Below are 26,537 nucleotides of genomic sequence, written 5' to 3'. Positions count from 1 at the left end.
TGAGGAAAATGGAAGACTGCTAGATCTTAAGAAAATAGAGAGATCAGCAGGACGAGAGAAATGGCTAGCAAGGAGCCTGAAATGACCAGTTGCGCCATGCTAATGCTGACAAAGGAAATGATGCGGTCGTAGCTCGTGAGTGTGTGTGGGCGCCATATTAGCGCCTCCAAAAGCTCTTCCTCCTCTCCTTCTTTCTGCCTCTCTCCTCCTCATCACCAAGCTTAGTCGCCTTGGTCGGAGAGGCATTTTTGGAAGTCTTACGAGCCTTCGCGATTGGAGGCGGAATAGCCTCCAATATCGAGCGAGTAGTCTCGCTCCCAGTTCGTACAATCGCCTCTTCACTGCTGACCGCAGGTTCGTCAGGGCTCAGCGAAAGGGCAGAGAAGATGCCAACGGCGTCTTCTTTCTTGACGATAAGGGGCGGATGCATTCTCAGCGGATCCATGTTTTTCGCAATCGAAATGGACTCGGTGGAGAATGCTCTAGAGAGCGGTCTCGGTCTCTCGTGAAGAGGAAGTGTATTGAAAGAGAGAGAGGCGATCGATACCTGTTTGGATGGAGTGGGGGGCGTGCTGAGGGCTATGCCGATGGCTGAGTCGACACCTACAGATGCAGGAGAGGCCTCTAACAGATTGCGCAATGGGGAAGTCTGCTTATCGAAGCTAAAGCGGAACTCGCTGCGTCTGTTCGATGTGGTAGGAGATGTAGGCCTCGACGATTTCGGCGTCCTCTTGGGGCTAGTGACGGTGATCGCGGTACTATCGATAGGGACGAGTCCCCCAAGTAGACCACTGTCTTCCGCAGGACTAGTCTTTCTCTCCAGGCGCTCTTCGTGCCCGTCATCATGCGTACTCGATTTAGATGAGGTGGAGCTTCCGCCATCGCTCCAAAAAGGGCTTTCCGCCGAGGTCGTGCTATCGGATGAGCTTGGGAAGGTCGGAGGTTCATCCGCAGTGACCGGGCTAATGATCTGATCCATATCAAAAGAATCGATCGTAGGAGTGCGCGATGGTTCTAATGCAATGTTGCAGTTAAGTTCAAGATGAAGGGGCTGCTCGGTACGCGAGGATGAATCAGCCGTGGAAGGTCGCAACCAGGATGTGTCCGGTCCAGCACCTTCCGGCAGGGTGGATCCAGACGAACATGCAGGATGTTTGATACTGATGGACTGGCGACGGGATGGTAATTGGGAAACAGGTGCAGATGGAGATCCAATAATTGTACTGTTCAAACCGTTGCCATATCCGTGAACGATAATTTCGCAGTGTGCCGGCGTTTTCAGCGCGACACTATTTCTGCGCGAGCCTAGGGAAGCGAAAGAAAGGCGTCTGAATGAGCGGACTGATGAGTTGCGTGTCGGCTGAGAAATCCGCAGTGGAGCAGGAGCTTCGACAGAGACCGGACGACTGCTAGCATCGGGCCTGGTGTGAGCGAAGTAGTCGTCTGTTTGGCAGTCAGGCTGAATTGTAGGAGCTGCCGGCGCCACAGGAGTGAGCTGGCCCGGAACGTCACAGTTGGATTCCGAAAGGTGGTTGTTGATAGCCTCAGTGACGTTAATTGAGTGTGTGACAGGAGAGTTTAACGCTTTTGTTCCTAGCTGCCAGGGCGACTGCTCTGTTACGAGACAGCAGAGCGGATACGTGGGTCCCTCCGTGTCCCGGACTTCCTTCGGAGCTCGGAGCGCAGAGATGAGGTACTGGAGTGTTCCGTAGATTAAGAGCCACCTAACTTTGCGGGCATCCGCCATGGACAGCTTTTCGCCCGGCTGGTTGAGGGCGCACTGTCTTTCGAATCGCATGTATGCTTGAACAGCCAGAGAGGTCGTCACCGAAGTATCCTTGCTATTGGTTGCTGAGGTAAGTGCAGCCCGCGCTGTCAGATAACGGTCTGTTTTGGCCTGCTTGGACCCAAGCGTCAGTGCCCTCAAAGTCTTCTGCGACTCTGTTCTCTTTCTCAGCGGCACATCGTACGGTATCAGTGGCAGAGGGTGTGGAAGAGGAGAGAACTTGTGCCTCTTGTCGAAGGAATCCACGTTCTGCAGGACGCAGATACCGCCGCTTGCTGGCTTCTGTAGCGAGAGGTCGGCGGTCGACTCCCGGTCCACGAGATAGTCGTACAGTGTCTTGAAGTCAAAATACAGGGATTTGTATAGTACTTTCGAAAACGCGGATCCTTTGGGCGGGGGCCAGTAGCCGAACTTCTCCACGTAGAAGCTGTGCAAGAATGACCGGAATCGATCTAGATGTGCTCGTGCACCATCCGTGAGTCCAAGATATGCGGGAGAGAAGTCATCTTCGAGGAAGTTTCGGAGAGCGGCCGAGACGCGGCCTAGCTGAATGTCCATTTCCAAATAAGCCCGGGTGACCAAAGCTTTGGTTAGGCGTGAAAGTGGCTGAATCAGATATCAGTCCTGCCTGCTTCGAGCTGAAGAAGAGACTCACCGCAAATTCTTGACTCAGAGCCAGGCTCTCATTCATACCAACGCAATGGGCGAACGCATCGATCCAAACGTCTCGAAGCTTGTAGCGCTCGGCATAGTAGAGCATGGAGAGCGCATAATCCGGACAATCCACGAAGTCTCGGTAGCCTTGGCTATCTGCGTAATCCAGGAAGTCTTTGTGGTTATTGATCTGCCCTGATCGGAAAAGATGCATCCTCTCTTGTAGGTCCACCAATGCTTGTCCCATATGGGTTCCCACCAAAGGACTTCTAAACACGAATGCGAAGAAATTCCGTGTGGTTATATGCCAGTGGAACGAGGCTTCCCGAGACGCATGTTCGGGGGCAGGTATGAAGAGCTCTATTTTGTTCAAGCCAGAGACCGGGGTGCTGAGGGTGCTGAGGCCGCTGGATAGCCGCCTTGGATTTTGAGGGTTGGAGCCGGGGGTCGATGTTACCTGGGCGAAACATAGGCTGAACATGGCACCGCACTTGCTTCGACGTAGAGCTTTAAACGGGACGCAGAAAGAGGGGCCACGGCGCGACTGTCCACGGGCATACAGATGAACGAGGCAGTCGCCATCCTCGAACCACAATTCCGGGTCCTAAAGATCGCCAATCAGCAAAAATTGATGAACACATACAAAGCAATACTCACTCGTCGCAAGCCATCCCAATCACTCGTCGCTCGCGTCTGGCCTGCCCACCGCTGAACCTTTGAAGCGCGCATAGGATTCTGTACCGTTGCAGAGCAGCTAGCGGGCCTTCGATTCATGGCCGAGTTTCCGCTCGAAGAATGCCTCAAGGGGGTATCGGGAGACAGGCTTATTGTGGGGACCGTATTGACGAACTCCAGTTTCGAACCATTGTCCATAAGAATTTGGCGCATGGATATAGTAGGTTTGGTAGCCAGCGACAAGGCCGGAACCGACTGGAAATTGGCCTTCTCGCCTGCCAGGGCTGAGGAAAAGGATTTGAGCGAGGAGGTGCGGCTGGGGACGCGGAAGGAGTAAGGACGAGGCTTGTCGGCGATATTGGATGCGTGGGAAGGTTTGCGTTCCGAGGCTGCCGTCATGCTTATTTTAGGACTCCAGTATTCAGAGCTGAAGGGGGTTCTCATGAGAAAGGGACAAAAAGCAGCTGTTGCATGGAGGTACCTAGCTCCCACGGTCCTGCAAAATTACACAGCAAACCTCTCCACCCGGGGCGAGACGAGGAAGCATTGTATATCTACCCAAGTCCATGCCTTGACCTCAGCCTTTGTACTGGCGTGCAGAGACGATATCCACAGTCCGGCCCGTGTTGGCGCGCTCTCCCGCGTCGTGTGGCGTGCAGCTTGGAGCCAGCCCGAGCGAACGACGGCGCTATATCGGGTGTTGCACGAGGCTGATCTTCGCCAAGCGAGAGGCATGGGGACGCATGCGGGCAAGCTCGCGCCGGACACGGAAGAGACGAATGCCAGCAGCGCTTCCGTGGCTTGCTGAGATGCAAAGGCGCGCTCTCGCCCACTGAGACGCTGCCTCCCCTCCGCGGCGCCGGGCCACGCCAGCCATCAGAGGCTAGATCGTCAGCCGATCTCGAGTGCGGAGTTTATGGCGACGCGTTCGCGATAGCGCAAGCTTCCATGTTTGATAGCCGCGGTGGGGTTGGTGATGATGCCGTGGTTTGGAGTGGAGCACGGCAGAGTGGGCAGGTCGGAAAAGGTGCCCGCTCGCACCGTAGCGATAAGTCTGGTCGAGATTGGTGTCCAGCTCGGCATCAAGATCTGAGGGTCTTCATACGACGTCTTTGCCAGCCGAAGCGCTCATGACTGCGGCATGGAGAAAATTGTGAGGTGGCACAGGCATCCAGCGAATCCGAGGGCCGCCCAGAAGATCGTGGCCTGGCAGGGGTGGACGAGGCGGGACCGCGCCATCGGGATGCCCTCCAGGAAGACGTCAAGGGCGTGGCGTCTCAGATGTGAGAGTGTACGTGCTCTTTGCTGACCCCGTCATACTGTAGGAGGTAGAGCCTACCTGCGATCAGCGAGCGGCCATCGCTGGTGTATTCGAGTGCACGAGGATGCGCGTTCATCCTGCCTGTGTAGAGGTGAGGTCGCCGAGCAGCTGCGACCAATCAGCAGCGGGGAGGCGCCTGCCGGAGGGTTGGGGGACTCCGACGCCAACCCACAACACCATCACGGCTCTCCCACGGCTACGCAGCTTGTTTGCATCACTCTACCGTGCACCCTGCGTTTACATCTCCTCCAATTCGTCGCCAGTCGAGCAGCCCGCTCGCCACCTCACCTGAGTCCTCCAGTCGAACGAATTCTCCGATAAACGGCGATCAGCAGCCTTTCAACCTCCGACTCTCCGCTCACATTCTCTTCTATGCCCGTGGGTATTGCGTACCGTGGTGAGAGGAGTGTCTTTCCGGATCACGGAGCACCCATCTTCCGAAGTACAACTCGTCTGCAGCAGGAAATCTCGAGTGGTTGCACCTGTATGACAACAAGGCCTCCTGACCTCGACTTCTGCGTTCATTATCTACGGCAAGAGCAGACCTCCAATCGCGCTGGGACGCTATCATGTGGACGACTCGTTCAGACCAATACCATCCTATCGGGCAGCATTCGGCTACTGGAGCGGTGTATGTGTATGCAGCATGCAAACTCTCTGATGGACCTTATCCGAGCCACTCAGCATATTGCTTCCTGATCTACGGTGTATAGTCAATACAGCCACCTCTAGTTCAGTATCGCGTTGTACGTGGCCTGCACCACACACTGTGCTTACAAATAGGTGAAACTTGATCCTTGCATGTGAGTGAGCAAGTTGTCTCTCGTGGGTAAAGGGGTACGTATTCATGCTGTCAACCTCATGGACAGGGCGTCATACTGATGCCCTTAGATCTTCTCGAACCGCACCGCTGGGCTTTAGCATGTGCTGGTTAAGGGACCTTTCAGGTGAAGCTTCACGTGAGAACGAGGAGAGTGTGCGAGAAAAGGGCCCCATTTCGGGAATGTCACCCTCACCGCTCATATCGTACGCGGCCTACCACTCTGCGCGCCTCATCCAGGAAAGAGCTTGGCTACTGTGACTCCTCCATGTTTTGGCACACGGACTCTAAGGAACGACTTGAGCAATATAAGAGCCACATGACCTCTCTTTCTGCTTCCTCCGTCTGCAAACTTACAACCCACCTGCGTACCTGCCGCTCACCCCTCGTAGATTAGGGGACCTGGACAAGATCTCTGATGCATGTTCTGCTTACTTGCATTCTTGGAGCAGCACATCTACTTCTATTAACAAGGATAGAATACAGCTACAAAGATGCTATGCGTGGTGTGCATCTTCTATGCCTCGCGAGCTCATTCCAGTCAGCGAACCCCGAGCCTGATACCCACGCCCAGACACCCCAATGGAAAAGAGCAAGCATTCTTTTTCAGAAGGCGATCCCTGGGAGACCAGGAGTAAGAGATAGCTTCAGTTGGATGGTATATATATCTTCTTTTTCTTTTTCCCAGACAGGATGCCTCTGTCCAGTCGTGGTTCTCTCAAACCCGGCTCTACTGTGAAGCTTCATTCACTTCAAGCGTACGTCTTCTTCCTGCCCCTTTACATTTGCCAACGGTGACATATAAAGCTCGTTACTCTGTCATATTCGTCCCCTAGCGAGAGTCCCCCTTGCAAAGAGCCTGATATTATGCCATCTCTCAAATGTGACGCTGTATTCCCATGTGAACCAGCGGGATTATTTTACTCCACTCTTCTCACATTCCGCTCCTGCCCTATTTCTCTGGCCTTATCTTTCCTATGTTATTATTTTCTAGCCTACACTCTCCTCTAATTGGCTAGGAAACTTCCCCCATGCCCTCCGGTCACGCCGCCGTGAGAAAGGAAGGCACGCACTGACCTATTCGCCGGGCTCGCCTCTTCCAACCAATTAGGAGTACGGCGTAGGAGTCACAATGCCTTCCCTCCGGCGGTGTGGATGCCGCCAAGGCTCGCTGCCTGCGTGACTATAAGGAGCGCAATTTCCTTGTCCTCCAGCACTCGCCACCCACATTCATCGAACCGCCTCTGACCTGATACCTCACCATCCGGCTTTCTCCCTCGCGCCGACCAACTCTACTCTCGCACAACTTCACATCAAACGCCGCATAGCACGTCCATCGATCGACTCATCGCTGCATTCACCAAGATGCCGTTTCCGCAATCCACCGCTGGCAGCAACACTGGAACCTGGACGAAGTGGGTCAGCCTGTTCCTCATGCTCTTCGGGCTCGGACACCTCCTGTACGAGAGCTACCACTCGTCGCTCTCCACGCTTCACAATTTCGCTCTCAACTGGCAGACCACCCTCAACGAGTGCCGCGCCGTCGGCAAAGACACCGCTATCGACCTCGCGCGCCTAGACCACATCCTGCGCGCCCTCCAGCTGGAGCAGGAGGCCATAGAGCTCAGCATGCAGCTTCTCAACGCCAGCACCAACGACATCCAGACCCAGTACCGTCGCGTGGAGGAAACCTGCGAGGCGAATGGTCTACGCATCGACAACGTCTGGGAGGCTCTGGCCCCACCAAACGCTAACGGCACCTACTTCCCATCGTCCAGCGAGACCTGCCAGCTCGCCGAGGATGTCGACCGCCGCCTGGGTGAAGTCTACCAGCGCCTGGGAAGTCCACCAGCGCCTGGACGACAGCTTGGCGAAGATGCTGGCCGAGATGGAGCACGTCGAGAAGGAGTGGCAGCGAGGTGACATCCGCACCGGCGAGCGCCTCGCCTCGCTCAAACGACGCAAAGCAGCCTGAAGGGCTCCGGGCTGGCCGTTTCCGTTTCCGCATTCCGCGCCCGCAGGGCCACATGTTGCTTTATTCACCTCGACATCACGGGGCGTGAGGGTCTTCAGAGGGTGTTTCGTCTCATAGGGTTCTACAATTCAAGTGCAGTCTGCGCACACTGTGCCATCTGAATTCCTCTTCACACTCTGCTCCTGCGTGACTTCGTTTGTTTTCTTCTTCCCGTGCCGGTCTGAATGCCCTAGGTCCTTCCCGGGGTCGATGTAGTCGCGGACACGCTGCTTAAGCACTTTGGTCTCTGCATCGCCTTTAGACTCTGCATCCCTTCAGGCTACCCAATGCTAGTCGGCTGACGTACCTGGAAACCCTCCCTCCTCCTTCCTATCCCAGAGCATCACTTTCCTGATCTGAACCTCGTCTCCATCCTGCGTTTCACCCGCCGGGACATACGCCTTCGAAAACCGTCAGCGACTCTCCTCTCTACAATGCTTGACCCGTCTTACCAGCTCGATAGTAAACAGCCCCCCAGTCGCAGGAACGAGCGCTATTTCGCCGATTTGCGTGCCGAATGTAGACAGCAGCTCTTGCCCGAACTAGTCCTTTCGCGGTTAGACCTCTGAGCAACGGGAACGAAGAGGGAAGGCACGCACATATGCCGCTCGAAGCATCCATCGGCATTGCGTGCAGTAGGTTATGGCGACGCGCGGTAGCGCGACTGGAGTAGACTGCGTGGATGTCATAATTTGGGTTTTTTTTGTGCAGGAGCTGCCCAGGTGGTGGTTCTTTGGGAGAGAAATGAATCCGGGGTTACCTAGTGATAACGCAATTCTGATTACGTCATCTGGGCTAAGAATTCTTTTGCACCAGTTGAGCTACTGAGGTCACGGTAACAATGAATAATCAGCCAGAAGAAGCAAATCAAGGAGGCTTGAGCAAGTAAGGGCTGCGTGGGACTTCAGGGTTTATTCGACAAAGTGTCACTCCCCGGTTTTATGCAAACGACAGTGCGGGTATCGATACTCTCTCCTATAAACAGCAACGCGTCCCCACTTAGATACCGCCCAAGCTCGTTCATCGCCCTACTTAATACATGTATCGGAAAGACGGGTTCTCCTTATCCGTCAAGTCATCAAAAGCATGTACAAGATGCTCGTCCCTCGCCTCCACAACCTGTGCAGCAAGCTCATCCCTCTTCTTGTTCTGCCACACAAAGTAGAACCTCAAGAAGGCAATGACCAGCACAAGCAGGATGTAGCAGCCCATGTGCGTCGAGAAAGCGATGAAGTACCTCGGCGCATCGCGCGTCAAGAAGACCTGCGGGCCAATGGAGTTGCCGACGGACCAGGCGACGAAGTTCATGGCCACAACGGCGGATTTCTTCGTCTGACCGGCGACGTTGCGGGAGAGGAGCGCCATGGAGAGGGTCTGCGCGGACCAGAAGGTGAGGACGATGTAGTAGGAGATGAGGAGGCCGATTTGGGAGCCTTTGTCGTGGAGCTTGACGGTCATGAGGACAATGGTGCCGATGAAGGATCTGCGGTGGGTGAGCGGGACATTCTGGCAACCTGGGAACGAGAGAGCTTACGGTATGACATAGACACCCATGACAATGAGATTCTGGCCTGTTTTATTCGCCAGCCATGTCGAGCTGATCAGCGTAAGGATGATGACAACGCCCAAGACCATGGCAAGGAGCTGCGTCTGCAGGACAGTGAAGTTGAAACCCTTGATGATGATCTGGGAGAAGGCGCCAAGTCCAGAGGTGGGCAGCGTGGTGCAGATGGCGATAAGGCAGTAGCACCAGGATTGCGGGTCGAGAAGAGCTTCCTTGATCTGGTAGGCACGGAACTTCCTGTTCTGGAGACCAGTCTGGTTGGATCGGACGCGCTCGATCATGAGTTTCTTGTCTTCTTCGGAGAAGCACTTTGCGCGCATAGGGCTGTCTGTATGGGAGTCAGCGCCATCAAATCATCGAGAGAGCCGTTCTGATACTCACCAGGAAGCCAATAGATGACGAAAGCGCCCCAGAAGAACGAGAAAAGGCCGTAGGCCAGGAAGATGGCCTGCCACGACTTGAGGGCCGAAGGCGGGCTCTTGATCAGACTGAAGCAGTAGGCTAACAAACCACCAACGATCTGCTGGCCGCCGTTCATCATGTACCAGAAGGTGACAATCTGGGCCTGTTCCGATCGCTTGTACCACATGGAACTTAGGATCAAGAAGGTAGGCTGGCAGACAGCTTCAAATATGCCGAGGAGCGTGCGTACAGCGACGAGCGCGGGGAAGCTCTTGCACAAAGCGTGGCACGCGAGCGTAAAGCTCCACGCCATGATGTTGAGCCCGAGGTATTTGGCGATGGGGACACGCTGAATGATCCAATTTGTCGGATACTCGACGATCAACACGGCGATATAGATACACGTCGTGAGCCATGCGAACTGTGACCAGTCAGTATTGTCTCTATTACACCTGAGTTTGCCGCCATTTGGCGAGGCTAAACCGTACCTTGCTGTTGTTTTGCAAAACGGGAATGTCGTCTCGGATGCCCATGATACCAGTGAAGGACATGGTCCCCTTGTCGAGAGCTTGGAGAAAGTATGTGAACACCATGATAGGAAGGACTCGCCCGTCAATCATCCTCTTTAGTCGCTTATTCTCCTCCTCTGAGATTTCGATGGCGACGGCGTTCGCATACTTGGCCAATTCGTTATCCACACGGTCATAGTTCATGTGGTCGCCCTTCTCATCGGTGGCAGAAAACACGCGCTCGACTTGGCCGATATCAGACTTCCCCGCATCGTGGGCAGAGTCATGCACGACCTCCGGCGCGGTGTGGACGGCATCGGGGCTGGTTCTCGCCATCTTGACAGCAATGGACCGGAAAGAGAGCAAAGACGAGATGGAATTGGGAGAACAAGAACCCCAGAACTCACGGTAAAAACCTGGGGAAGGGTGGAGTCGCGCAGTTAAATGCACCCAACAATACGGAAAAACTAGCCTACCTGAGCACTACGGGCGTGCTACTCCTTCGGGGCAAACCCAGGCGGCCAAACTGGCAAAAAGCCTGCAGCTCGCATGGTCTGCCCCAACCATCAGCCCGTCTTTCATCCATCCCAGCGCAGTTTAACGGCCCTTCGATGCGCTGGGCCCGCGGCCTATCACAACGTTCTGACTCAGTAGTCCCCAGACGACGCTCTCCACGCGACGTTGTTTTCTGCGGAGGTGGAGTCTTGGGGCGGCGAAAGCAAGCCTTGCGGAGGCAAGCCCGTTCTTGGCCAATCGCCGCATCAGCTAACGCTCGGAAGAAAAGGCGCCGAAGGGTGGTTGGGAAGGAGCTTGGACGGCTTCGAGGACGCGCATCGTCGTCTTGGCCTCGCGAGAGCATCATGCGAAGGCGATTGTTGGGTTGAGTCGTCTGGTGGGATTTCTTCTCCGGTGGCTTCCAGGCGTGTGACTTCCCCGGCTATCCCCACGACCCCGGACGCCAGGCCAGCGGTCGTTGCACAGGCGATCATCATTCTATCGGTGCATCAACCCACGAGCTGTCGGTGTAGCCGAGGACGAGCTCGGATAGCTTTCCGATATTTTCGAAAGCATCGTGAACGACTGAAGACACGGGTCGGCTGCACGACTCCGTTTGCCAGGTTCCCCAAGCTCTCCCCACGTGGCTCTCGCAGCTAGTCGGGGTAGAGTACAACGAGAGTCGGCGCATTGCATAGCGATAGCGAAGAAGCTTTGCAAGAATTTGTCTCCAAGCTCCCAAAAGTTTTCGGCGTCATAGAGTGCTTGTTGGGGTTTCCGCGATTGGGCATCCATCAAACAACGCAAAGCCCGCGCCCAATTCCACTTTGAAAACAGAAACATCTCTCAGACATCACAATCCACTACACGCCGTAAATCCCAAGACTTGCCCTCCAAATAACCCACCATGTCGACGCTCAAATCCCACGGCCTCACCACCTCCGAAATCCACTCCGCCATCCAACTCCTCACGCACAACCTGATAAACATCCACGACACGACAGGCGAATTCCTGCTCAAGCTCGACGACGGCCGCATAATCGACACCAAGGGCTGGGACGGCTGGGAATGGACGCACGGCATCGGCCTGTACGGCCTCTGGCACTACTACACGTTGACCGGCAGCCAGGCCACCAAAGACATCATGCTCGGCTGGTTCGAGAAGCAGCTGGCCAAGGGCACGACCAAGAATATCAACACCATGAGTCCGTTTCTCACGCTCGCGTATCTGTACGGGGAGACGGGGAATAAGACGTTTGTGCCGTGGCTGGATACGTGGGCCGAGTGGGTGATGCATGGGCTGCCGCGGACCAAGTATGGCGGCTTTCAGCATGAGACGTATAATTCGTTTAATAAAGATGAGCTGTGGGACGATACGCTGATGATGAGCGCGCTGCCTCTGGCTAAGATTGGACTTACGCTAAATCGGCCAGAGTATGTGGAGGAGGCAAAGAGGCAGTTTATGCTGCATTGCCAGTATCTGTTTGACACGTCGACGGGGCTGTTCTTCCATGGGTGGAAGTGGGAGGGGGGGCAGGATGGGAGTGTGGGACATAACTTTGCGAGGGCGAGGTGGGCGAGGGGGAACTCGTGGCTTACGATTGCGATTCCGGATTTTGTGGAGTTATTGGAATTGAAGGAAGGGGATCCATTAAGGATGTTTTTGTTTGGGATCCTGGAATCGCAGTGTAACGCGCTGGTGAAGCTGCAGGCTGAAAATGGCATGTGGCGGACGCTGCTCGATATACCCGCCAGTGAAGGAAGCTATGAGGAGGCGTCTGCTACGGCGGGCTTTGCATATGGCATGCTGAAGGCGGTCAGGAAGAGATATATTGGGCCGGAGTATATGGACTCGGCTGTGAGAGCTATCAAGGCAGTGATTGGAAAAATCAACAAGGAGGGCGAGCTGCTTGACGTGAGCTTTGGGACGGCGATGGGGCACACATTGCAGCATTATAAGGACATCGCGCTAACGAGCATGCCGTATGGGCAAGCGATGGCCATCATGGCTCTAGGAGAGTTCCTGCGGACGTTCATATAGGTATCGAAAAGGAAGAAAGGGAAAATGGACAGACTGCTTGGATTTGATGCATAGAAAGTATTTACAGGTAATGCAAATGTGAAAAATTGGCTTCTCTGACGCTCGCATGAGAGCGAGGCCTGTATTTAGTAGTCCCAGATATCGTTCGTGCCGCGGAGCATCATCTTCTTGTTCTTGCACACGGCACCCTGGCCAGGAGTCTTAGTAGTACCCCCAGCGATAACGGCAGGTCCGGGAACTTTGTAGCTTGACATGGCAGCGTGGATGTTGACCTTGATACCAGGATCACTGGCACTGTATGCTCCCGGAAACTTCACGGTTGGAGGGCTGAGGCTGCCGCCGCCGGTGACGGTAAGCTGGTCTGCTCGGTGTCAGTACTGTCCAGAAGGCCGGAAAGTTACGTAGGGAAGTGGAGGGACTTACAGCAGCTCATGTACAGCTGCGCTCCACCGCTTGAGCTGGCAGTGTGAAGTGCAATCACTTCTGCACGAAGGAGGTAATCGCCCGACGCCAGGTCCTTCGGGAGCGGCACATCGACTTTGCCGCAGCAGTCGTTCATGTCCTTCGTACCCCAGTAGTCATTGTCGCCAGCGCCTTTGTTTGCAGCAGCCCATCCATCTTCAAACACCTTGAACCATCCAGTAGAGCCGTCGGCAGTTGAAGCGTCCGCAACCTTAGTCATGTAGACCAATACTGGTCCGTAATGTGCTCCACCAATGGCCTCTTGACTACACGAGCGATCTCCTGGTTGCTAAAGTTTCCCGGAATTAAGATGATAACTCAGTCGTTCGAAATGGGTGGTACAACGAACCTGATGCATCTCGACGGTCACGGTCCCACCAGCCGGGACAGAGCATTTCCCAGACACACCCCTTGTGCCAGCATTGCACCTCACATCGTTGGAGTTGACGTTCGTGACTGGAGTGTTGGATGACGGCATCCGCACGCAGGTATTGGACTTATCGACCCCATCAACCCACAAATCCTGGAAGATAGCATGGCCAGCGACCTGCTGGATCGCCAGGGCAGATGCGACGATGAATGCCTTCATGACTGCTAATGCCCGACCGGGATAGGAAGGAATGAGTGAACTTCTCGAAGCTTGGCTGACGGGCTACCACCAACGAATTGTCCCTCTTATACCTCTTTCTCTGCCTTTTCTGCACCCATTCGTCATGTGGACCCTCATACTCGTGTGAAATCAAGCTTTTTCATACTGTCTTCAATATCGGCAATCCAGACTTCATATATTGGTCTCGACGGCGTGCCCCAGGTTTCATGACGAGATATACCCCCGGCAATCAGAGGCATCCTAGAAATTGCGGAGGTAAGCTTTCGGCACCGACTTTGTGAGATGTAGCCCAAATGGCATGGGCAAGAATGTCCGGGACTACCCTTAAGGGGTCTTTTGTATGAGATGCAATCTATCCGGAAGAACGGGTATGGTGCCGAGAGAAGAAACGAGCGGGCCAATAGCAGCAACCAATTTATGAAATAGAAAGCAAGTGTTTCTGGAAGGTTGCAGAAAAAAGTTGTGGGGTGCAGATACGAAGCAAAAGGACCTCAAGTAGCTCACGAGAAAAGAGCTCATACACCTGCCCACATACACCTGCCCAGATTGGCAGCCTCGAAGGAGCGGATCACGTATCACATGTATTGCAGGTGCCCGTCTCGCGACTAGCTTGGCCATCTCTATTTCCACAGCTGAATGGACATTGCAAATACGATATGGCTGAAGTAGAGGCTAACGAAGCCTATGATGTGGTTAGACCTAACAAATGGTTCGACTCCGGGTTGGGCCGCGGGTATGAAGATGGTCCCCCGCATCTCTTGAGCCTCTCGAGCCATGACGGCCTGCTCTTAACAGCTTCTTAAGCTGGTTCTATCCGTGCCACGGCTTCCAGGCATAGTCGTAGAAGCTCGTCAACTCGAAGCGCCACCGGACGTTGTCAGTGTGGCCCGCGTCCATCAACGAGCCATTGACGGACGCCGGGAGTGGGCCTTCATCATCCATACACGTCCACTCTCCATGGGCACCAAGGGGGTGCGTCATTGTCTCCCTGTGTAGCATATTCAGGAGGATGACCCTTCTAACGTTCTTAAAATACCAAATCGAAACGAGGACCATATCCTGTTCTTGAACCCTCCTCTCCTGCGCCTCTGGTGTTGCAGTATCGGGTAGATCTAGTATGATGGTAATGGACTCGAGGGAGAGGTGCGGCGGTCGGCTGTGATCGAAGTGCTTGCGGAACGGAAGAAGTCTGTCGTACAGGCTGGCGGTCGACACGGTGAGGGCGACATGGCGGATGTGGGCATGCTGAGCGGGCTCAAGCATGCGCAGACCGCGCAAGCAGCTCGACGCCCGAAGCCAATTGAGGTTGTGAACAGCGCAGGCAAACGCTATCAGCCTCGCTTCCTTGTAGATGTCCCGGCAGGTAAGAAGCGGCTCGAGGGCGAAGGAGGACCTGGGCAGGGGCGCGAATTCGGCGGACGGCGGCGCTGAGGTAAAGACATGCTCGTATATCAGGAGGCGGAGCTCGATGGGGACGAGGAAGAGGGGTGAGGCGGGCGGACGTCGAATGTGGTAGAAGGAATCCATGGCGTCCTACAGCTTGTGCCTGTGGTACTCCTTCCCCAATGTGGAATGCCGGACGGAGGCATGCAGCATGGCAATTGCTGTGCAGGCTGGTGGGCGGTGGAGGCGGAGGGCAGGCTGCAATTCGCAAGGCAGCTACCGAGGCTGGGACGAGGCTGAATGCAGGGGGCCCGCGAGGAAAGGGCCTGGAGACAAAGGAAAACAGATTGATTGCGTCCAGGTCGCGGGAAACCGTGGTTGAGGGTGGCGAGCTCGTCGGATCCACGCCAATCGACTAAGTGAGCGTTCGGGACAGCAGCTGTCAATCGTAGCCCTGCCCGCGCGGTGAGGCTGGGGGGTGCCCGCCGTTGCTGGGGCAGGGCCGAGTTTGCACTGTTCACGGGCGGTGAGCCGCATCGCCGCCGCTGATTGGCCCCGCCGCCGTTTCGCCGCGATTCTGCCGACCTGTCTAGAAGATTCTCGCGCTCCACCATGGGGCTATATGAGCACCGCTGACTTTCTGCCTCCCGCAAGTCTTTGTCTCCATCGAACTGCTCTCTCCCAACTCGCTTTGCCCACGCCTTCCTCGCCCAGCTCAGAGTCTCCTACAGCTTTAAGCAAAGCTAAAGAGCTAGTACAACTCTCCCTTCGTAAGTCACCAACAACATCTTCCCAGCCTTCTGCGCGAGGCAGCAGCACACCCCAAACAACTGCCCCCTTTGCACAAATTTTCGCCCATTGCTCCCGTCCACCAGCTTCTCTCCATCAACAACCTCTATTGAGCTCAGTCTAACGCCACCCGCAGCCTCTCGACTTGCACCGTCCCGCACACCGCACAATGGCCACCGAGACGTTCGAGTTCCAGGCCGAGATCTCTCAGCTCCTCGGCCTGATCATCAACACTGTCTACTCAAACAAGGAGATCTTCCTGCGAGAAATCATCTCCAACGCCTCCGATGCCCTCGACAAGATCCGATATGAGTCGCTGTCAGACCCGAGCAAGCTCGACTCTGGCAAGGACCTCCGAATCGACATCATCCCGAACAAGGAGGCGAAGACGCTCACCATCCGGGACACCGGTATCGGCATGACCAAGGCTGATCTCATCAACAACCTTGGTACCATTGCCCGATCAGGCACCAAGCAGTTCATGGAGGCCCTCTCCGCTGGTGCCGACATTTCCATGATTGGCCAGTTCGGCGTCGGCTTCTACTCGGCCTACCTCGTCGCAGACCGCGTGACCGTCGTCTCAAAACACAACGACGACGAGCAGTACGTCTGGGAGTCGAGCGCCGGCGGCACCTTCAAGATCAAGGAGGATACCGAGGGCGAGCAGATCGGCCGCGGCACTGCCATCATCCTCCACCTCAAGGACGAGCAGACCGACTACCTGAACGAGAGCAAGATCAAGGAGGTCGTCAAGAAGCACTCCGAGTTCATCTCGTACCCCATCTACCTCCACGTCCAGAAGGAGACCGAGAAGGAGGTCGAGGACGACGAGGCCGAGGAGGCTGAGGAGGGCGACGAGAAGAAGCCCAAGGTCGAGGAGGTCGACGATGAGGAGGAAGAGAAGAAAAAGAAGACCAAGAAGATCAAGGAGACCAAGATCGAGGAGGAGGAGCTGAACAAGACCAAGCCTATCTGGACGCGGAATCCCCAGGACATCACCCAAGAAGAGTACGCCTCCTTCTACAAGTCGCTGTCCAATGACTGGGAAGATCACCTTGCTGTCAAGCACTTCTCTGTTGAGGGTCAGCTCGAGTTCCGCGCCATCCTCTTCGTTCCCAAGCGAGCACCGTTCGACCTCTTCGAGACCAAGAAGACGAAGAACAACATCAAGCTCTATGTCCGCCGCGTCTTCATCACCGACGATGCCACCGACCTCATCCCCGAGTGGCTCAGCTTCGTCAAGGGTGTCGTCGACTCTGAGGACCTTCCGCTCAACCTGTCTCGTGAGACTCTGCAGCAGAATAAGATCATGAAGGTCATCCGCAAGAACATCGTCAAGAAGACTCTCGAGCTGTTCAACGAGATCGCCGAGGATCGCGAGCAATTCGACAAGTTCTACTCCGCCTTCAGCAAGAACATCAAGCTCGGTATCCACGAGGATTCCCAGAACCGCCAGTCTCTTGCCAAGCTCCTTCGCTTCAACTCGACCAAGTCCGGCGAGGAGACCACCTCCCTCACCGACTACATCACCCGCATGCCGGAGCACCAGAAGCAGATGTACTACATCACCGGCGAGTCGCTCAAGGCCGTGCAGAAGTCGCCCTTCCTCGACTCCCTTAAGGAGAAGGGCTTCGAGGTTCTGTTCCTGGTCGATCCCATTGATGAGTATGCCATGACTCAGCTCAAGGAGTTCGATGGTAAGAAGCTCGTCGACATCACCAAGGATTTCGAGCTTGAGGAGTCTGAAGAGGAGAAGAAGCAGCGTGAGGCGGAGGAGAAGGAGTTTGAGGGCCTCGCCAAGAGCCTTAAAAACGTCCTCGGTGACCGCGTCGAGAAGGTTGTCGTCAGCCACAAGCTCATCGGCTCGCCTTGCGCCATCCGTACCGGCCAGTTTGGTTGGTCAGCGAACATGGAGCGTATCATGAAGGCTCAGGCTCTCCGTGACACCTCCATGAGCTCCTACATGTCGTCGAAGAAGACCTTCGAGATCTCGCCCAAGTCGCCGATCATCAAGGAACTCAAGCGCAAGGTTGAGGCCGACGGAGAGGAGGACCGCACCGTCAAGTCCATCACCCTACTGCTCTTCGAGACCTCTCTGCTTGTCTCCGGCTTCACTATCGATGAGCCCGTTCAGTACGCCGAGCGCATCCATAAGCTTGTGTCGCTCGGCCTGAACGTCGACGAGGAGGTCGAGACCGAGCAGGAGGCCAAGGCTGAGGAGGCAGCTCCTACCGCCGAGGCAGCCGGTGAGAGCGCCATGGAGGAGGTCGACTAAATACTTCCACACCAATTCGGGTTCGAAAAGTTTGGTCGGCGTTTTGATTCCCCCTTTCTCACGTGTTACGGCTTTTTCTTCCTTTGGCCTCCATCACTTCTTGCATGCATGGGATAGTATCTAATGCGGGCGTCTAAAGAGTGGTTGGAGGATCACGACTGGATGGATGGACTTATCCCTGCCGGAATGTGGAATGTATTCTAGGTAGACATCCCTGGGTGCTCTGAGTGTTACATTCTCAGTAGCTACATATGAATGACGAAGAAATTTTCAAAATATTGTTGTGTCTCAGTGTAATGCTCGTGGTCTTTCAACGTACCTCACCGTCGCCCATGTCGATCTAGATCCCAAGTGAGCGCTTCCTGAGTCGATCAGTAGCTACACAATCCCTTTTCATCAGGGTCTCACCCCTCGAAGTGCTTCAGCACCTCTTATCATGGCTATGGTCGGGCTGACTTGAATCAGTCAGACTATCAGGATAGGCTTCTTGCAAGCGTACAGCTACTCTCCAACTCCATGCCCCCATGCAACACTCTACTAGTACCTAGTACCTAGGCCGAAGGCCGCATGATATCTTCCCCCTAGCTTCCTATCATCCATAAAAGCCCCATTCCGCCTGTACTCTTCTCGCATACGACGGTAATCCCTCCTAGTGCCCCCTGGCGGCGCATATCCCGTGCCCATATACAATCCCATCCCTGTTCACCCCTTCTTCGTTTTTCTGTAGCGGCAGTGCACCCTTGTTATCGCGCATCAAGGTGAAAAATCCACCTTGATTCCATTCTAGAAACACGCGGAGACGTAGCACCCTGAATCAAATCAAAGATAGCAGTGGGTATAGTGTTGCCGCCACGAATGAGTTCAACCCTTCTTTAAGGTGTGCCTCCGACTAGCCTTCTTAGGGCGGCCTCGCTTCCCGTTCTGCTTCTTTGGTGGTATTGACGATGTAGGCGTTGGTGCCTGTGCTAATGTGGCGGCTGTGGTTGTAGCATTCAATCTCTTTACTCTTTCCGCGATCCTGGAACTGCGGCGAAGAGCCTGGCCATTCACATTCTGTGGCCTGCTTTCTGTTTTTGGGGCGGTCTTTGAGATTTCAAATGTTCCAGTTGATGAATTTGGATCTTCTGAATTGGGTACCGCATTGTGGGATAGAGTTGCAGTGCGCCTTCGCCGCTTGGAAGGTGGTCCATAGTGTCTTTCACCCTTTTGGGAATTGACGGCTGTCGGAGCAAGCCGGTCCGCGATGGAACTGCCCATACCTTCATCGCGTCTCTGCTCTTGGGAATGCTGCTCCTCATCGAGCTCATCAAATCGATTGCGTTTGAGCATGTTCTTTCCACCTCTCCTGTCCGAGCTACGGTCGTTCGGCGGGTTCAGTTCGCTCTCAATCCGGGGAACTTGCTGCAGCATCCATCGCAGCAGTGCTTCGCGGCGCTGTGCATCACTTTTGGCGTTTTGATAATGCGTTGTCTGCTGAATGAACTCGGTAATACATTTACTGCGTCTCTCAAGCGACTCGTACTCCTCCTGCACAGTCTCCAGCTTGGATCGCGCAGCTAATAGTCGTTGTTCAAGTGTCTGTGGAGAGAGTTTGGACTGTCGCTGTCTGGCCATGGTTGTCTCCGCCGAGGACACATCCGACATCGCGGATTGCACAGCCCTCTTGGCCCTCTCGATTTCACTCGCATCTCGAAAGGAAGTATTGATATCGCATATGACTTCCTCCGTCTCCCCAGGCCTTAGCACCTTCGAGTCAACGAGCTTGTTCCAAGCTTTGTCGTGCCGTTTCTGGTAACTACTGGCAATGCCTACATAGTAGTCGTACCACCAGTACTGGTAGCCAAGGTGTTCGATCCAGGTCGTCATCTTGTCCTGCCGGGCGGCATCCTCTTCGAGCTTGAATGCCCGCGTGAACCCATGCCTCGCCAGTCGTTCTTTCAGCGCTTCGGCATACTCTGGAAAGCCTTGCTGCTCAGTCGTCTGCCCTTTGCGCTTGACGAATCGTTCCCATCGAATGAGCGCGCCGCCGAGATTTACAGTATTGTCATATGTGTGATACAACTGCCACACGTTTTCCCACTCCTCTTCAGGATCTCTCTCGCCTGGCATCCTGATCAAGGCTATGTTGTTGAATTTACGGCTCTCTTCCCAAACACCCCGCCAATAATCGTAGCCCCTCTGGCCCCTTGCGAATCGTTGGAGGCTCTGGAATGCATGCCAGCTATTCAGTTGGTGTCCAAACACCCTCCATTCATCGTTGTTTCCGTGTTGCCAGAAGGAGAGAATCTCGCGATACTCTCCAGGGTCTTTGGCGACATCCTCGAGCCGACTCAGCGGGTGTGAAGGCCGGCCGCCATCGTCGACAAGCATATTGTAGAATGCGGTCTCGAGGCGCAGATCCATGAGGTAATCTTGCTCTGGATCAAGGGGTGCCGTCGTTGCGGTGGACGGCGATCGGCGCGATTGCTCTTGGTCAGCGGCTACGTCCTGAAGCCGGGCGGCTACTTGACCAAGATCGATGGCGTGGGACTGAGCAGTTTCGCTTGCGCGGCGCGTCCGGTCTCTGCCCATAGTTATCAGAACACGGTAGGCTAGTAGGCTAGGAGAAGCTGGTTACCGTAATCTCTGAATGAAGCTGTCCGGAAGGTTCTCTGGATCCTCAACGTCGACGTACCTGGATCTGGCGTTAGCGAGCAGTAGGACGACGGCATGCACGAGAATCAGCCCTCACCTTCTGTTCTCTTCCAGATACCGGTCAAGTTCCGCATCGCTATAAGCAGCGATGTCGCGAGCGAACAGTTTCGGTGCCGATATTTCGGAGGACGCCATAGCTCGTGTGCAAAAGGTGCAGAGGAAAATGGGTTGACGTGGAAATGTTGCTGCGTGCCCGCGCCCACGGCGGAGGCGGCAAATATCACGTGCAGCCTGCGACACCCCGCTTTGCTGCCTAGGTGAACGTGTCGCCGCGATGGCCAGTTGATCCCGCACACCTTTGAGTTGCCTGGAACGAGGCACAACAGGTCTGCAAATCGATTGGACATGATGGTTTCCTCGATGGCCATCCTGCTTCTCGCTGGACCTTCGCACGACATCCAGCCCCTTCTAAAAGTCAAGGCGAACCCTCCGCTCCCAGCCTTGCTTGCTCAAACTTCCTCTGTCGTTAACAAGAAACCTCGCAGCAACAATGGAAGACCTGATCGCTTGCTTGTATCCATTTGACGAGAGCCGAGGGGCATATGAGGCGATCGACGACCCGCAGAACCGCCCACGGCACGTTGAACAGAAGCGACAGGCGCCGGAGCCACAAAGCAGGGAGACAACAGCTCCACCAGACGACGACTACGAGCAAGTCCCGCCCCAAGATGTTTATCCTGGACTCGAGTTGAGGTTCAGCCACGGGTTCAAAGGCCGCCTCGGCATTGTCTTTGGAACTAGCCGAAGTAGCTGCGACGTCGTCCTTCCACAAATTCATCACAAGAACAATGGCCAGCCCCTCATCAGCAGCCAACACTTCTATATCGCCTTCGATGAGCAGCACCGGCTGTTCGTGCGAGACATTTCAACTCGCGGGACCATCGTCACATACGACAAGGAGGGCGGACAGAAGCGCAGCAACTTCAAATGGATCATCGGTGGCCACAAGGTCCCAGATGAAACCAAGACAATCGTCATTGAAATCCAGCCGCAACTCCAATTCCAGGTCGTTGTCTCCAAGCATCATCTATACCCAGATCTGTTCTTCGACAATGTCGACCGGTTCCTTAGGGAGGTCGGCACGAATGACGAGCTGCCTTTCGGTTCTTTAGGCATCGAGAGCGCACTTTCAACAGCAGCTCCCAGTGGAAGAGACACCCCCAACCAAGAACGCATCCTTCTCAAGCAAGAGAGGCTCGGCAAAGGTGCGTTCTCGGTTGTAAGCCGCGTCTGGGATGTCAGCACCGGATTAGAGTATGCTTCCAAGAAGATTCTTGACCCCGAAGTTAGCGACTGGAAAAAGGAGGTCACTGTCATGCGTCAAATCTCGCATGTAAGTATAAATATGGTTCGGGAGACACTTTTACTGATCGTGTTACAAGGAGCACATTCTTGTATTTCATTTTGACATAGACGGGCCGCCTCCTCGGCTAGTGCTGGAGTATCTTCCGCTCGGAAACCTTGAGGATCAGCATCGCCAGCGAAACATCTCCGAGGAAGAAGTCTTGACTATCCTTCAACAAGCCGCCTCGGCTTTATCGTATCTTCATAAACAAACGCCACCTGTCGTACATCGAGATATTAAACCGGAGAATATTCTCGTCTCATCCCGCAGTCCACTCCATATCAAACTGTCAGACTTCGGTCTGGCAAAAGCAGGTGCCTATTTGGAAACCGCTTGTGGCACGGTCATCTACGTTGCTCCTGAGATCGCTCAATACTACCAACGCTCTTCGCCAGGCCTCAGATATACAAGTGCCGTTGATATTTGGTCTCTTGGCGTTGTTGCCTTCCGGTACGGCTACGGTCTTCCACGTGTCGATACGGAGTGGGGATTGCGTTGGTGCCAAAAGATTGTCGACGCAGTAAACGATTGGGATCCAGACAGCTTGCTTGATATTTTATCGGCTATGCTGGTCATGGATCCGAAGTGGCGGCTTTCAGCTGAAGAGTGCCTACAAGGAGCATTGGAACTAGAAGCCCCAAGCCGGGTTGCGACGCCAATCCCTTACGGGGGACAGCAGCATCAGATCGGAGAGTCCGAGTCCCGGGTCCTTGACCCCACTGACGCAGTCTCCCCAACCTTCCGGCAGGATGATCACCATTTTCGAGACTCCGAAATTCTAGGGTACATCAGATCGCAGGTCCCGCGTCATTCCAGTGCGCGTGCCTTCGAAGGCGATGTACGACAGGAAGATTCCTTGCGCTCCATCAGGGACTCTGAGATCCAGAAATACATCAGGTCAAAGGTCCCGCGTCATTCTAGGGCGCTTGCTTTCGAAGACAGTGAAGATTCATTGGCCTCCACCCGAGACGCTAGCGGCCAAGTTTCCATCAGATCAGAGGCCCGGCTCCGTTCCGCTGCGCCGACCATTATAGATCAGCGAAAGAGATCAACTCAGCGCTCTGCGACATCATCTTCATCTGCAAGACGCACAAAACGCTCTGCCGCAGCAAGTTCACGGAGCCCCCTGCAATACAAAGAACCCAGCTTTGCTCAAGTTTTGCAAAATGATCCAAATCATGCAGGATATGGCGAGCAGAACAACAGTGTGGGGTGGGATGCTTTTGCGCCAGACGCCAATGCCCAAGGCTCAGTAAACGATAGACAAGGCACGGATAACACTGGCTATAGTAGAGTGGCCGTGCCCTCCATATCCTCTGGGATGGGGAATTTTGTCGAGCATGATGCGCAAAACAGTTTGGAGCGGGATGCTTCTCTGCCTGGCACTGGCCAGGGCATGGCGCGCTATGGAGAAAATGCAGAGAATGGTTGGACTGAGAGCTATCTTGCAGCACGCCTGCTACATGAAATGCGTAGAGAAGGAAATTATTATCCTCAATAGCTGATGATATGAACTAGTTGATATTAAATTAACCGTCGTATTAGATAATTGGGCCCAAGTCATGCGGCGGCTTCGTTAGCTCTCGTACATATTGTTATCCGATCTTCGTGCATTCATGTCTTTGAAGTCCACTCTTAACTCTGGGCGGAGAATCCGTTGCCGTCTTCCCTTTGTACACTATAACTATTCGATAGCAAAAAATAAATAAAGTAACCTATAAGGACATAGCAGAGATAGACTTCTCACTAACTTGTTGTTCGTGGAGAAAAGACCGAGGAGGTCGGCTTTGGAGCAAGCTGTATAAAGTGAAAGGGAATAACACCCATAATCAATAGGAAATTCAGATGAATATCACAATTCCGGCATGGTAAATAGAAAGATCCAATCAGAATGCCTTGAAGGAGCATGTTGGTTGTTTTTGGTGAGCTGTCACGCATCTTTCGCCCTCACCCGGGCACCAGCGTAAAGGAACCCAACTTTCGGGTCCTCCACCTCATCACTGCTGAAGCAGCAATGTCCGATCTGCTCCCTCCCACCCGCAATCGTAACGCCCCATTTCAACGGTCGTTTTGCGATGTCTTCACCCCCCTTTTCCACTGCTTCATCCTCATACTTCACATGGCACGCCGCGCTGATTACCGCACTATTCGTCCCGCCAATCGGCAGCCCCTTGGGGTATGTACAGATTCCAGCAACGAGCAGGCAGGTCGCGACAAGAACGGAGCCCCACACGATACTCGCCACAAGGGCGGTGTTTGAGTATCCCACTCCAGAGAAGACGCCGTTTCCGGATTTAGAAAGATGCTTGTACATACCCAAGCGATCTGCCATAGTGACCAGCGTGCCGTCCTTGTACACGGCGACACGGGCTAGGAAGATAGACTGCGAGACGAACCAGTGGAGGAGGACGCTTGCGAGGAGAAGCGGGACGCTGAAGCTATAGGGGAGCTGCAAGAAATACGTCGAGCGTTGAGTTCCGGAAGGGAGCGTCACACGGAGTGTTGCTCGCTTGACGGAATATTGCGACCACTCGCGATTGGCGAGCATGCACGTGAAGAGGCCGTTGTAGGTAAGATAGAGGAAGGAAATCACGGCCTGCGGCAAATTGGCCAACAGGACGTAGGGAATGATGGATGTCTGACCGCCTGGGAGGAAAACATCGATGAGATAGTCTAGCGGAGTGTTAGTTTGAATGGGAATAGCTCATGCTGAAGGGATTCAAGCTCTGTTGCTGGAACAATTGGCTAGAATGGAAGATATGAATGAAGGAAAGGCTGGGTTGCCTAGGGTACGGAACTGTACTTACTGACATTGACCCTGCCGAATCCGTTTCGCCCGTACTCCTCGCCTTGAATCGCCGCTAAACTGTACAGCCAGCCAGCGAGGGTGATCACGACGGCATACCTTACAGGGTCAGTCGATAGCGATCAATATGTACGTTTGTAAGCTTACGAAAACAGAGAAACAATCCACCTCCTTGTGCTACATGCTCCAAACCATGACTCCCTGTGCTTGGGTTGGAAGCGCTGGCTCGAACGGACTGCAGGCACTTTCCACACTCTGTCGACGTTCCGGCGTGACATGAGACAGCAGTCCTCGGTGGTGGTATCAGGTAGCTGAAGGAAGGATTTGATGGCGTCTCCAACTGTGACGACGGTCTCCTGGTTGAGGCGCCATAGTATGAGAATCATAACCAGGATTTTGAGGATGTTGCTCGCGATAACGACGTAGAGGATTGTCAAACTGAATTGCACCTGACATTTGGACGGCACAATTTGGCTCAAACAGTCTACAAGGGGTCAGCCAAGTGTGTCATGCAATGAGACGGCGACCCGGGGATTCCTCGCAGAAATGGCCAAGCCTGAATAGAGCCACCCGAAGCCCTCGAGCCCTTCTACCTCGGAGGTACCTGGAGAGGGAAAGTCTTACACGAGTAGTCAACCTCCGACACAATCTCCCCACTACCCGAGGTGGCCCACGACAGTGAATCCGAAGCATTCATGCCTCTCATCGCTAGAAAGTCAGGGACCGGAACGGCGAAGACCGTCCCTCCGCCAGTAATAAAGGATGCGCTATAGCGTTGGAGACATTCAGCTCCCGTGATGTTTTCGAAAACTGACCGATCAAGGTACTTGTCATCTAGGACAGTCTCCTGCAGTCTAGTAATATAGTTGTCGCCTGTCGAATTAAACATCAAGGGGCTCCAACTATGCTTGACTGTAAAGAATTCGGGTGCCACCACGAGGAAGTCGACGTCGTTGGCTGCTAATGTTTCGAACACGACCGAGTTGTAGCTCTTCGCGTCAGCTCACGCTAGCGCGGGTCATCAAGCTGCTTACAGAAAGTGCAAAGGCACGCTGCTCAAAACCAGGAGTACCCAAAGTGCCATTCTCGCTTTGCTGATTAAGGTCAAGTTTCTGACACTCGGCACGCCGATGTCCAACCATTTCTTCTGAGCGTGCGCGCTATCAATCTCCTTCCTTGTGGGTGCAACTAGCCGCTGCATACAATAATTGCTGGCGCCCAGCAGCAAGCTGCTCAGCAAGTTGATAAGCAGATGTATAGCGGTTGTCCATCGAGCAGCTACAGCGCAGTCGCCGGTATATGCCGTCGCGATTCCGTCTGCCGGCATCCAACCAACCGCAGCCACTATCGCCATTATGATATTGAGCAGTAGGACAAGGGTTGCGATCGCAATGGCTACCACCACTCCACCGCGCCAGCCCGAGAAGCGCGCCCGCCATGTTGCCTTGCACCAGAGGGAGGCCTTTCCGGGATCGTAGGCTGTGTCTTCGTCGCGATAGCTTTTGGACAGAGGCTCGTCTTCGAGGTTCGTGAGTTTAGAGGCGCTGGGAGAAGTTCGCAAGCCTGACGCAGGTTAATTAATAACTGGCGGTCATGACAAAAGAGAGGACGCTGTACTCATGGTGGATGTCGTTCGCCCTTCGTTTCGCAAGCCGTCAGCAGCTTCTCTCTTCCCATTCTCTTGTATATAAATTATGCGAACTTCATGATTAAGGACGACGGAACGTTTGAAGAGCACACACAGCCCCTTCTCGCGCGAAGGATTCGCTGAAACAAAAGCTGCTCCGACTGCGTTTCAGATGGTCTATACGATGGCAACGTGAGGATCACATTGGGTGGGGGTCGAGTTGATTGATGGAGCCATGGGAGGCTGCGAAAGTGAGTGAGGGCAT

The 26,537-nt window shown here is 54.4% G+C and overlaps 12 protein-coding genes across 12 annotated transcripts; 5 read left to right on the top strand and 7 right to left on the bottom strand.

Annotated features, from left to right (window-relative positions):
- Positions 1-157: 157 nt before the first annotated feature.
- Positions 158-3,514, bottom strand: BU26DRAFT_500347 (uncharacterized protein; the record flags this gene model as incomplete). The annotated part of the gene is made up of 3 exons (XM_033826491.1): positions 158-2,392; positions 2,442-3,044; positions 3,098-3,514. 3 exons carry the CDS (start codon positions 3,512-3,514, stop codon positions 158-160), a joined length of 3,255 nt encoding a protein of 1,084 aa, XP_033689631.1.
- Positions 3,515-6,329: 2,815 nt separating this feature from the next.
- On the top strand, positions 6,330-7,339 carry BU26DRAFT_514506 (uncharacterized protein). The gene has a single exon (XM_033827852.1). It carries the CDS (start codon positions 6,622-6,624, stop codon positions 7,177-7,179), a length of 558 nt encoding a protein of 185 aa, XP_033689630.1. The 5' UTR covers positions 6,330-6,621; the 3' UTR covers positions 7,180-7,339.
- A 20-nt stretch (positions 7,340-7,359) lies between these two features.
- BU26DRAFT_417852 (seleno protein domain protein) lies at positions 7,360-7,959 on the bottom strand (the record flags this gene model as incomplete). The annotated part of the gene is made up of 4 exons (XM_033823222.1): positions 7,360-7,517; positions 7,578-7,644; positions 7,714-7,812; positions 7,870-7,959. 4 exons carry the CDS (start codon positions 7,957-7,959, stop codon positions 7,360-7,362), a joined length of 414 nt encoding a protein of 137 aa, XP_033689629.1.
- Positions 7,960-8,287: 328 nt separating this feature from the next.
- On the bottom strand, positions 8,288-10,218 carry BU26DRAFT_142427 (allantoate permease). The gene is made up of 4 exons (XM_033819835.1): positions 9,725-10,218; positions 9,216-9,657; positions 8,805-9,162; positions 8,288-8,753 (listed from the first exon to the last, which is right to left on the bottom strand). Exons 1-4 carry the CDS (start codon positions 10,079-10,081, stop codon positions 8,303-8,305), a joined length of 1,608 nt encoding a protein of 535 aa, XP_033689628.1. The 5' UTR covers positions 10,082-10,218; the 3' UTR covers positions 8,288-8,302.
- A 1-nt stretch (position 10,219) lies between these two features.
- Positions 10,220-11,024, top strand: BU26DRAFT_142431 (uncharacterized protein). Its single transcript, XM_033819836.1, has 2 exons — positions 10,220-10,478; positions 10,525-11,024. Exons 1-2 carry the CDS (start codon positions 10,357-10,359, stop codon positions 10,898-10,900), a joined length of 498 nt encoding a protein of 165 aa, XP_033689627.1. The 5' UTR covers positions 10,220-10,356; the 3' UTR covers positions 10,901-11,024.
- On the top strand, positions 10,943-12,344 carry BU26DRAFT_142446 (glycoside hydrolase family 105 protein). Its single transcript, XM_033819837.1, has one exon. The coding sequence runs from the start codon at positions 11,148-11,150 to the stop codon at positions 12,279-12,281; it is 1,134 nt and encodes a 377-aa protein (XP_033689626.1). The 5' UTR covers positions 10,943-11,147; the 3' UTR covers positions 12,282-12,344.
- Positions 12,345-12,466: 122 nt separating this feature from the next.
- BU26DRAFT_408053 (lytic polysaccharide monooxygenase) lies at positions 12,467-13,320 on the bottom strand (the record flags this gene model as incomplete). The annotated part of the gene is made up of 3 exons (XM_033822889.1): positions 12,467-12,642; positions 12,705-13,032; positions 13,093-13,320. Coding segments are annotated over 3 exons (732 nt in total), but the record flags the coding sequence as incomplete, so codon positions are not given.
- A 951-nt stretch (positions 13,321-14,271) lies between these two features.
- Positions 14,272-14,844, bottom strand: BU26DRAFT_390036 (uncharacterized protein; the record flags this gene model as incomplete). The annotated part of the gene is made up of 1 exon (XM_033822691.1): positions 14,272-14,844. A coding segment is annotated over one exon (573 nt), but the record flags the coding sequence as incomplete, so codon positions are not given.
- Positions 14,845-15,429: 585 nt separating this feature from the next.
- On the top strand, positions 15,430-17,908 carry BU26DRAFT_514501 (HSP90-domain-containing protein). Its single transcript, XM_033827851.1, has 2 exons — positions 15,430-15,506; positions 15,662-17,908. Exon 2 carries the CDS (start codon positions 15,695-15,697, stop codon positions 17,798-17,800), a length of 2,106 nt encoding a protein of 701 aa, XP_033689623.1. The 5' UTR covers positions 15,430-15,506; positions 15,662-15,694; the 3' UTR covers positions 17,801-17,908.
- A 753-nt stretch (positions 17,909-18,661) lies between these two features.
- Positions 18,662-20,668, bottom strand: BU26DRAFT_537334 (uncharacterized protein; the record flags this gene model as incomplete). The annotated part of the gene is made up of 5 exons (XM_033831406.1): positions 20,532-20,668; positions 20,418-20,474; positions 19,626-20,363; positions 19,443-19,595; positions 18,662-19,406 (listed from the first exon to the last, which is right to left on the bottom strand). The coding sequence occupies exons 1-5, from the start codon at positions 20,627-20,629 to the stop codon at positions 18,662-18,664; spliced, it is 1,791 nt and encodes a 596-aa protein (XP_033689622.1). The 5' UTR covers positions 20,630-20,668.
- Positions 20,669-20,781: 113 nt separating this feature from the next.
- Positions 20,782-23,530, top strand: BU26DRAFT_447518 (kinase-like protein). Its single transcript, XM_033824656.1, has 2 exons — positions 20,782-21,827; positions 21,877-23,530. Exons 1-2 carry the CDS (start codon positions 20,985-20,987, stop codon positions 23,338-23,340), a joined length of 2,307 nt encoding a protein of 768 aa, XP_033689621.1. The 5' UTR covers positions 20,782-20,984; the 3' UTR covers positions 23,341-23,530.
- A 239-nt stretch (positions 23,531-23,769) lies between these two features.
- BU26DRAFT_500339 (uncharacterized protein) lies at positions 23,770-25,999 on the bottom strand (the record flags this gene model as incomplete). The annotated part of the gene is made up of 5 exons (XM_033826490.1): positions 23,770-24,512; positions 24,647-24,744; positions 24,793-25,129; positions 25,270-25,634; positions 25,680-25,999. The coding sequence occupies 5 exons, from the start codon at positions 25,997-25,999 to the stop codon at positions 23,770-23,772; spliced, it is 1,863 nt and encodes a 620-aa protein (XP_033689620.1).
- Between the last annotated feature and the right edge of the window lie 538 nt (positions 26,000-26,537).

This window comes from Trematosphaeria pertusa, assembly GCF_010094035.1.
Source record: "Trematosphaeria pertusa strain CBS 122368 unplaced genomic scaffold BU26scaffold_2, whole genome shotgun sequence".
NCBI lineage: Eukaryota > Fungi > Ascomycota > Dothideomycetes > Pleosporales > Trematosphaeriaceae > Trematosphaeria > Trematosphaeria pertusa.
The sequence above is the reverse complement of the archived record's forward strand: the minus strand, read 5'-3'. Positions and strand labels throughout refer to the sequence as shown.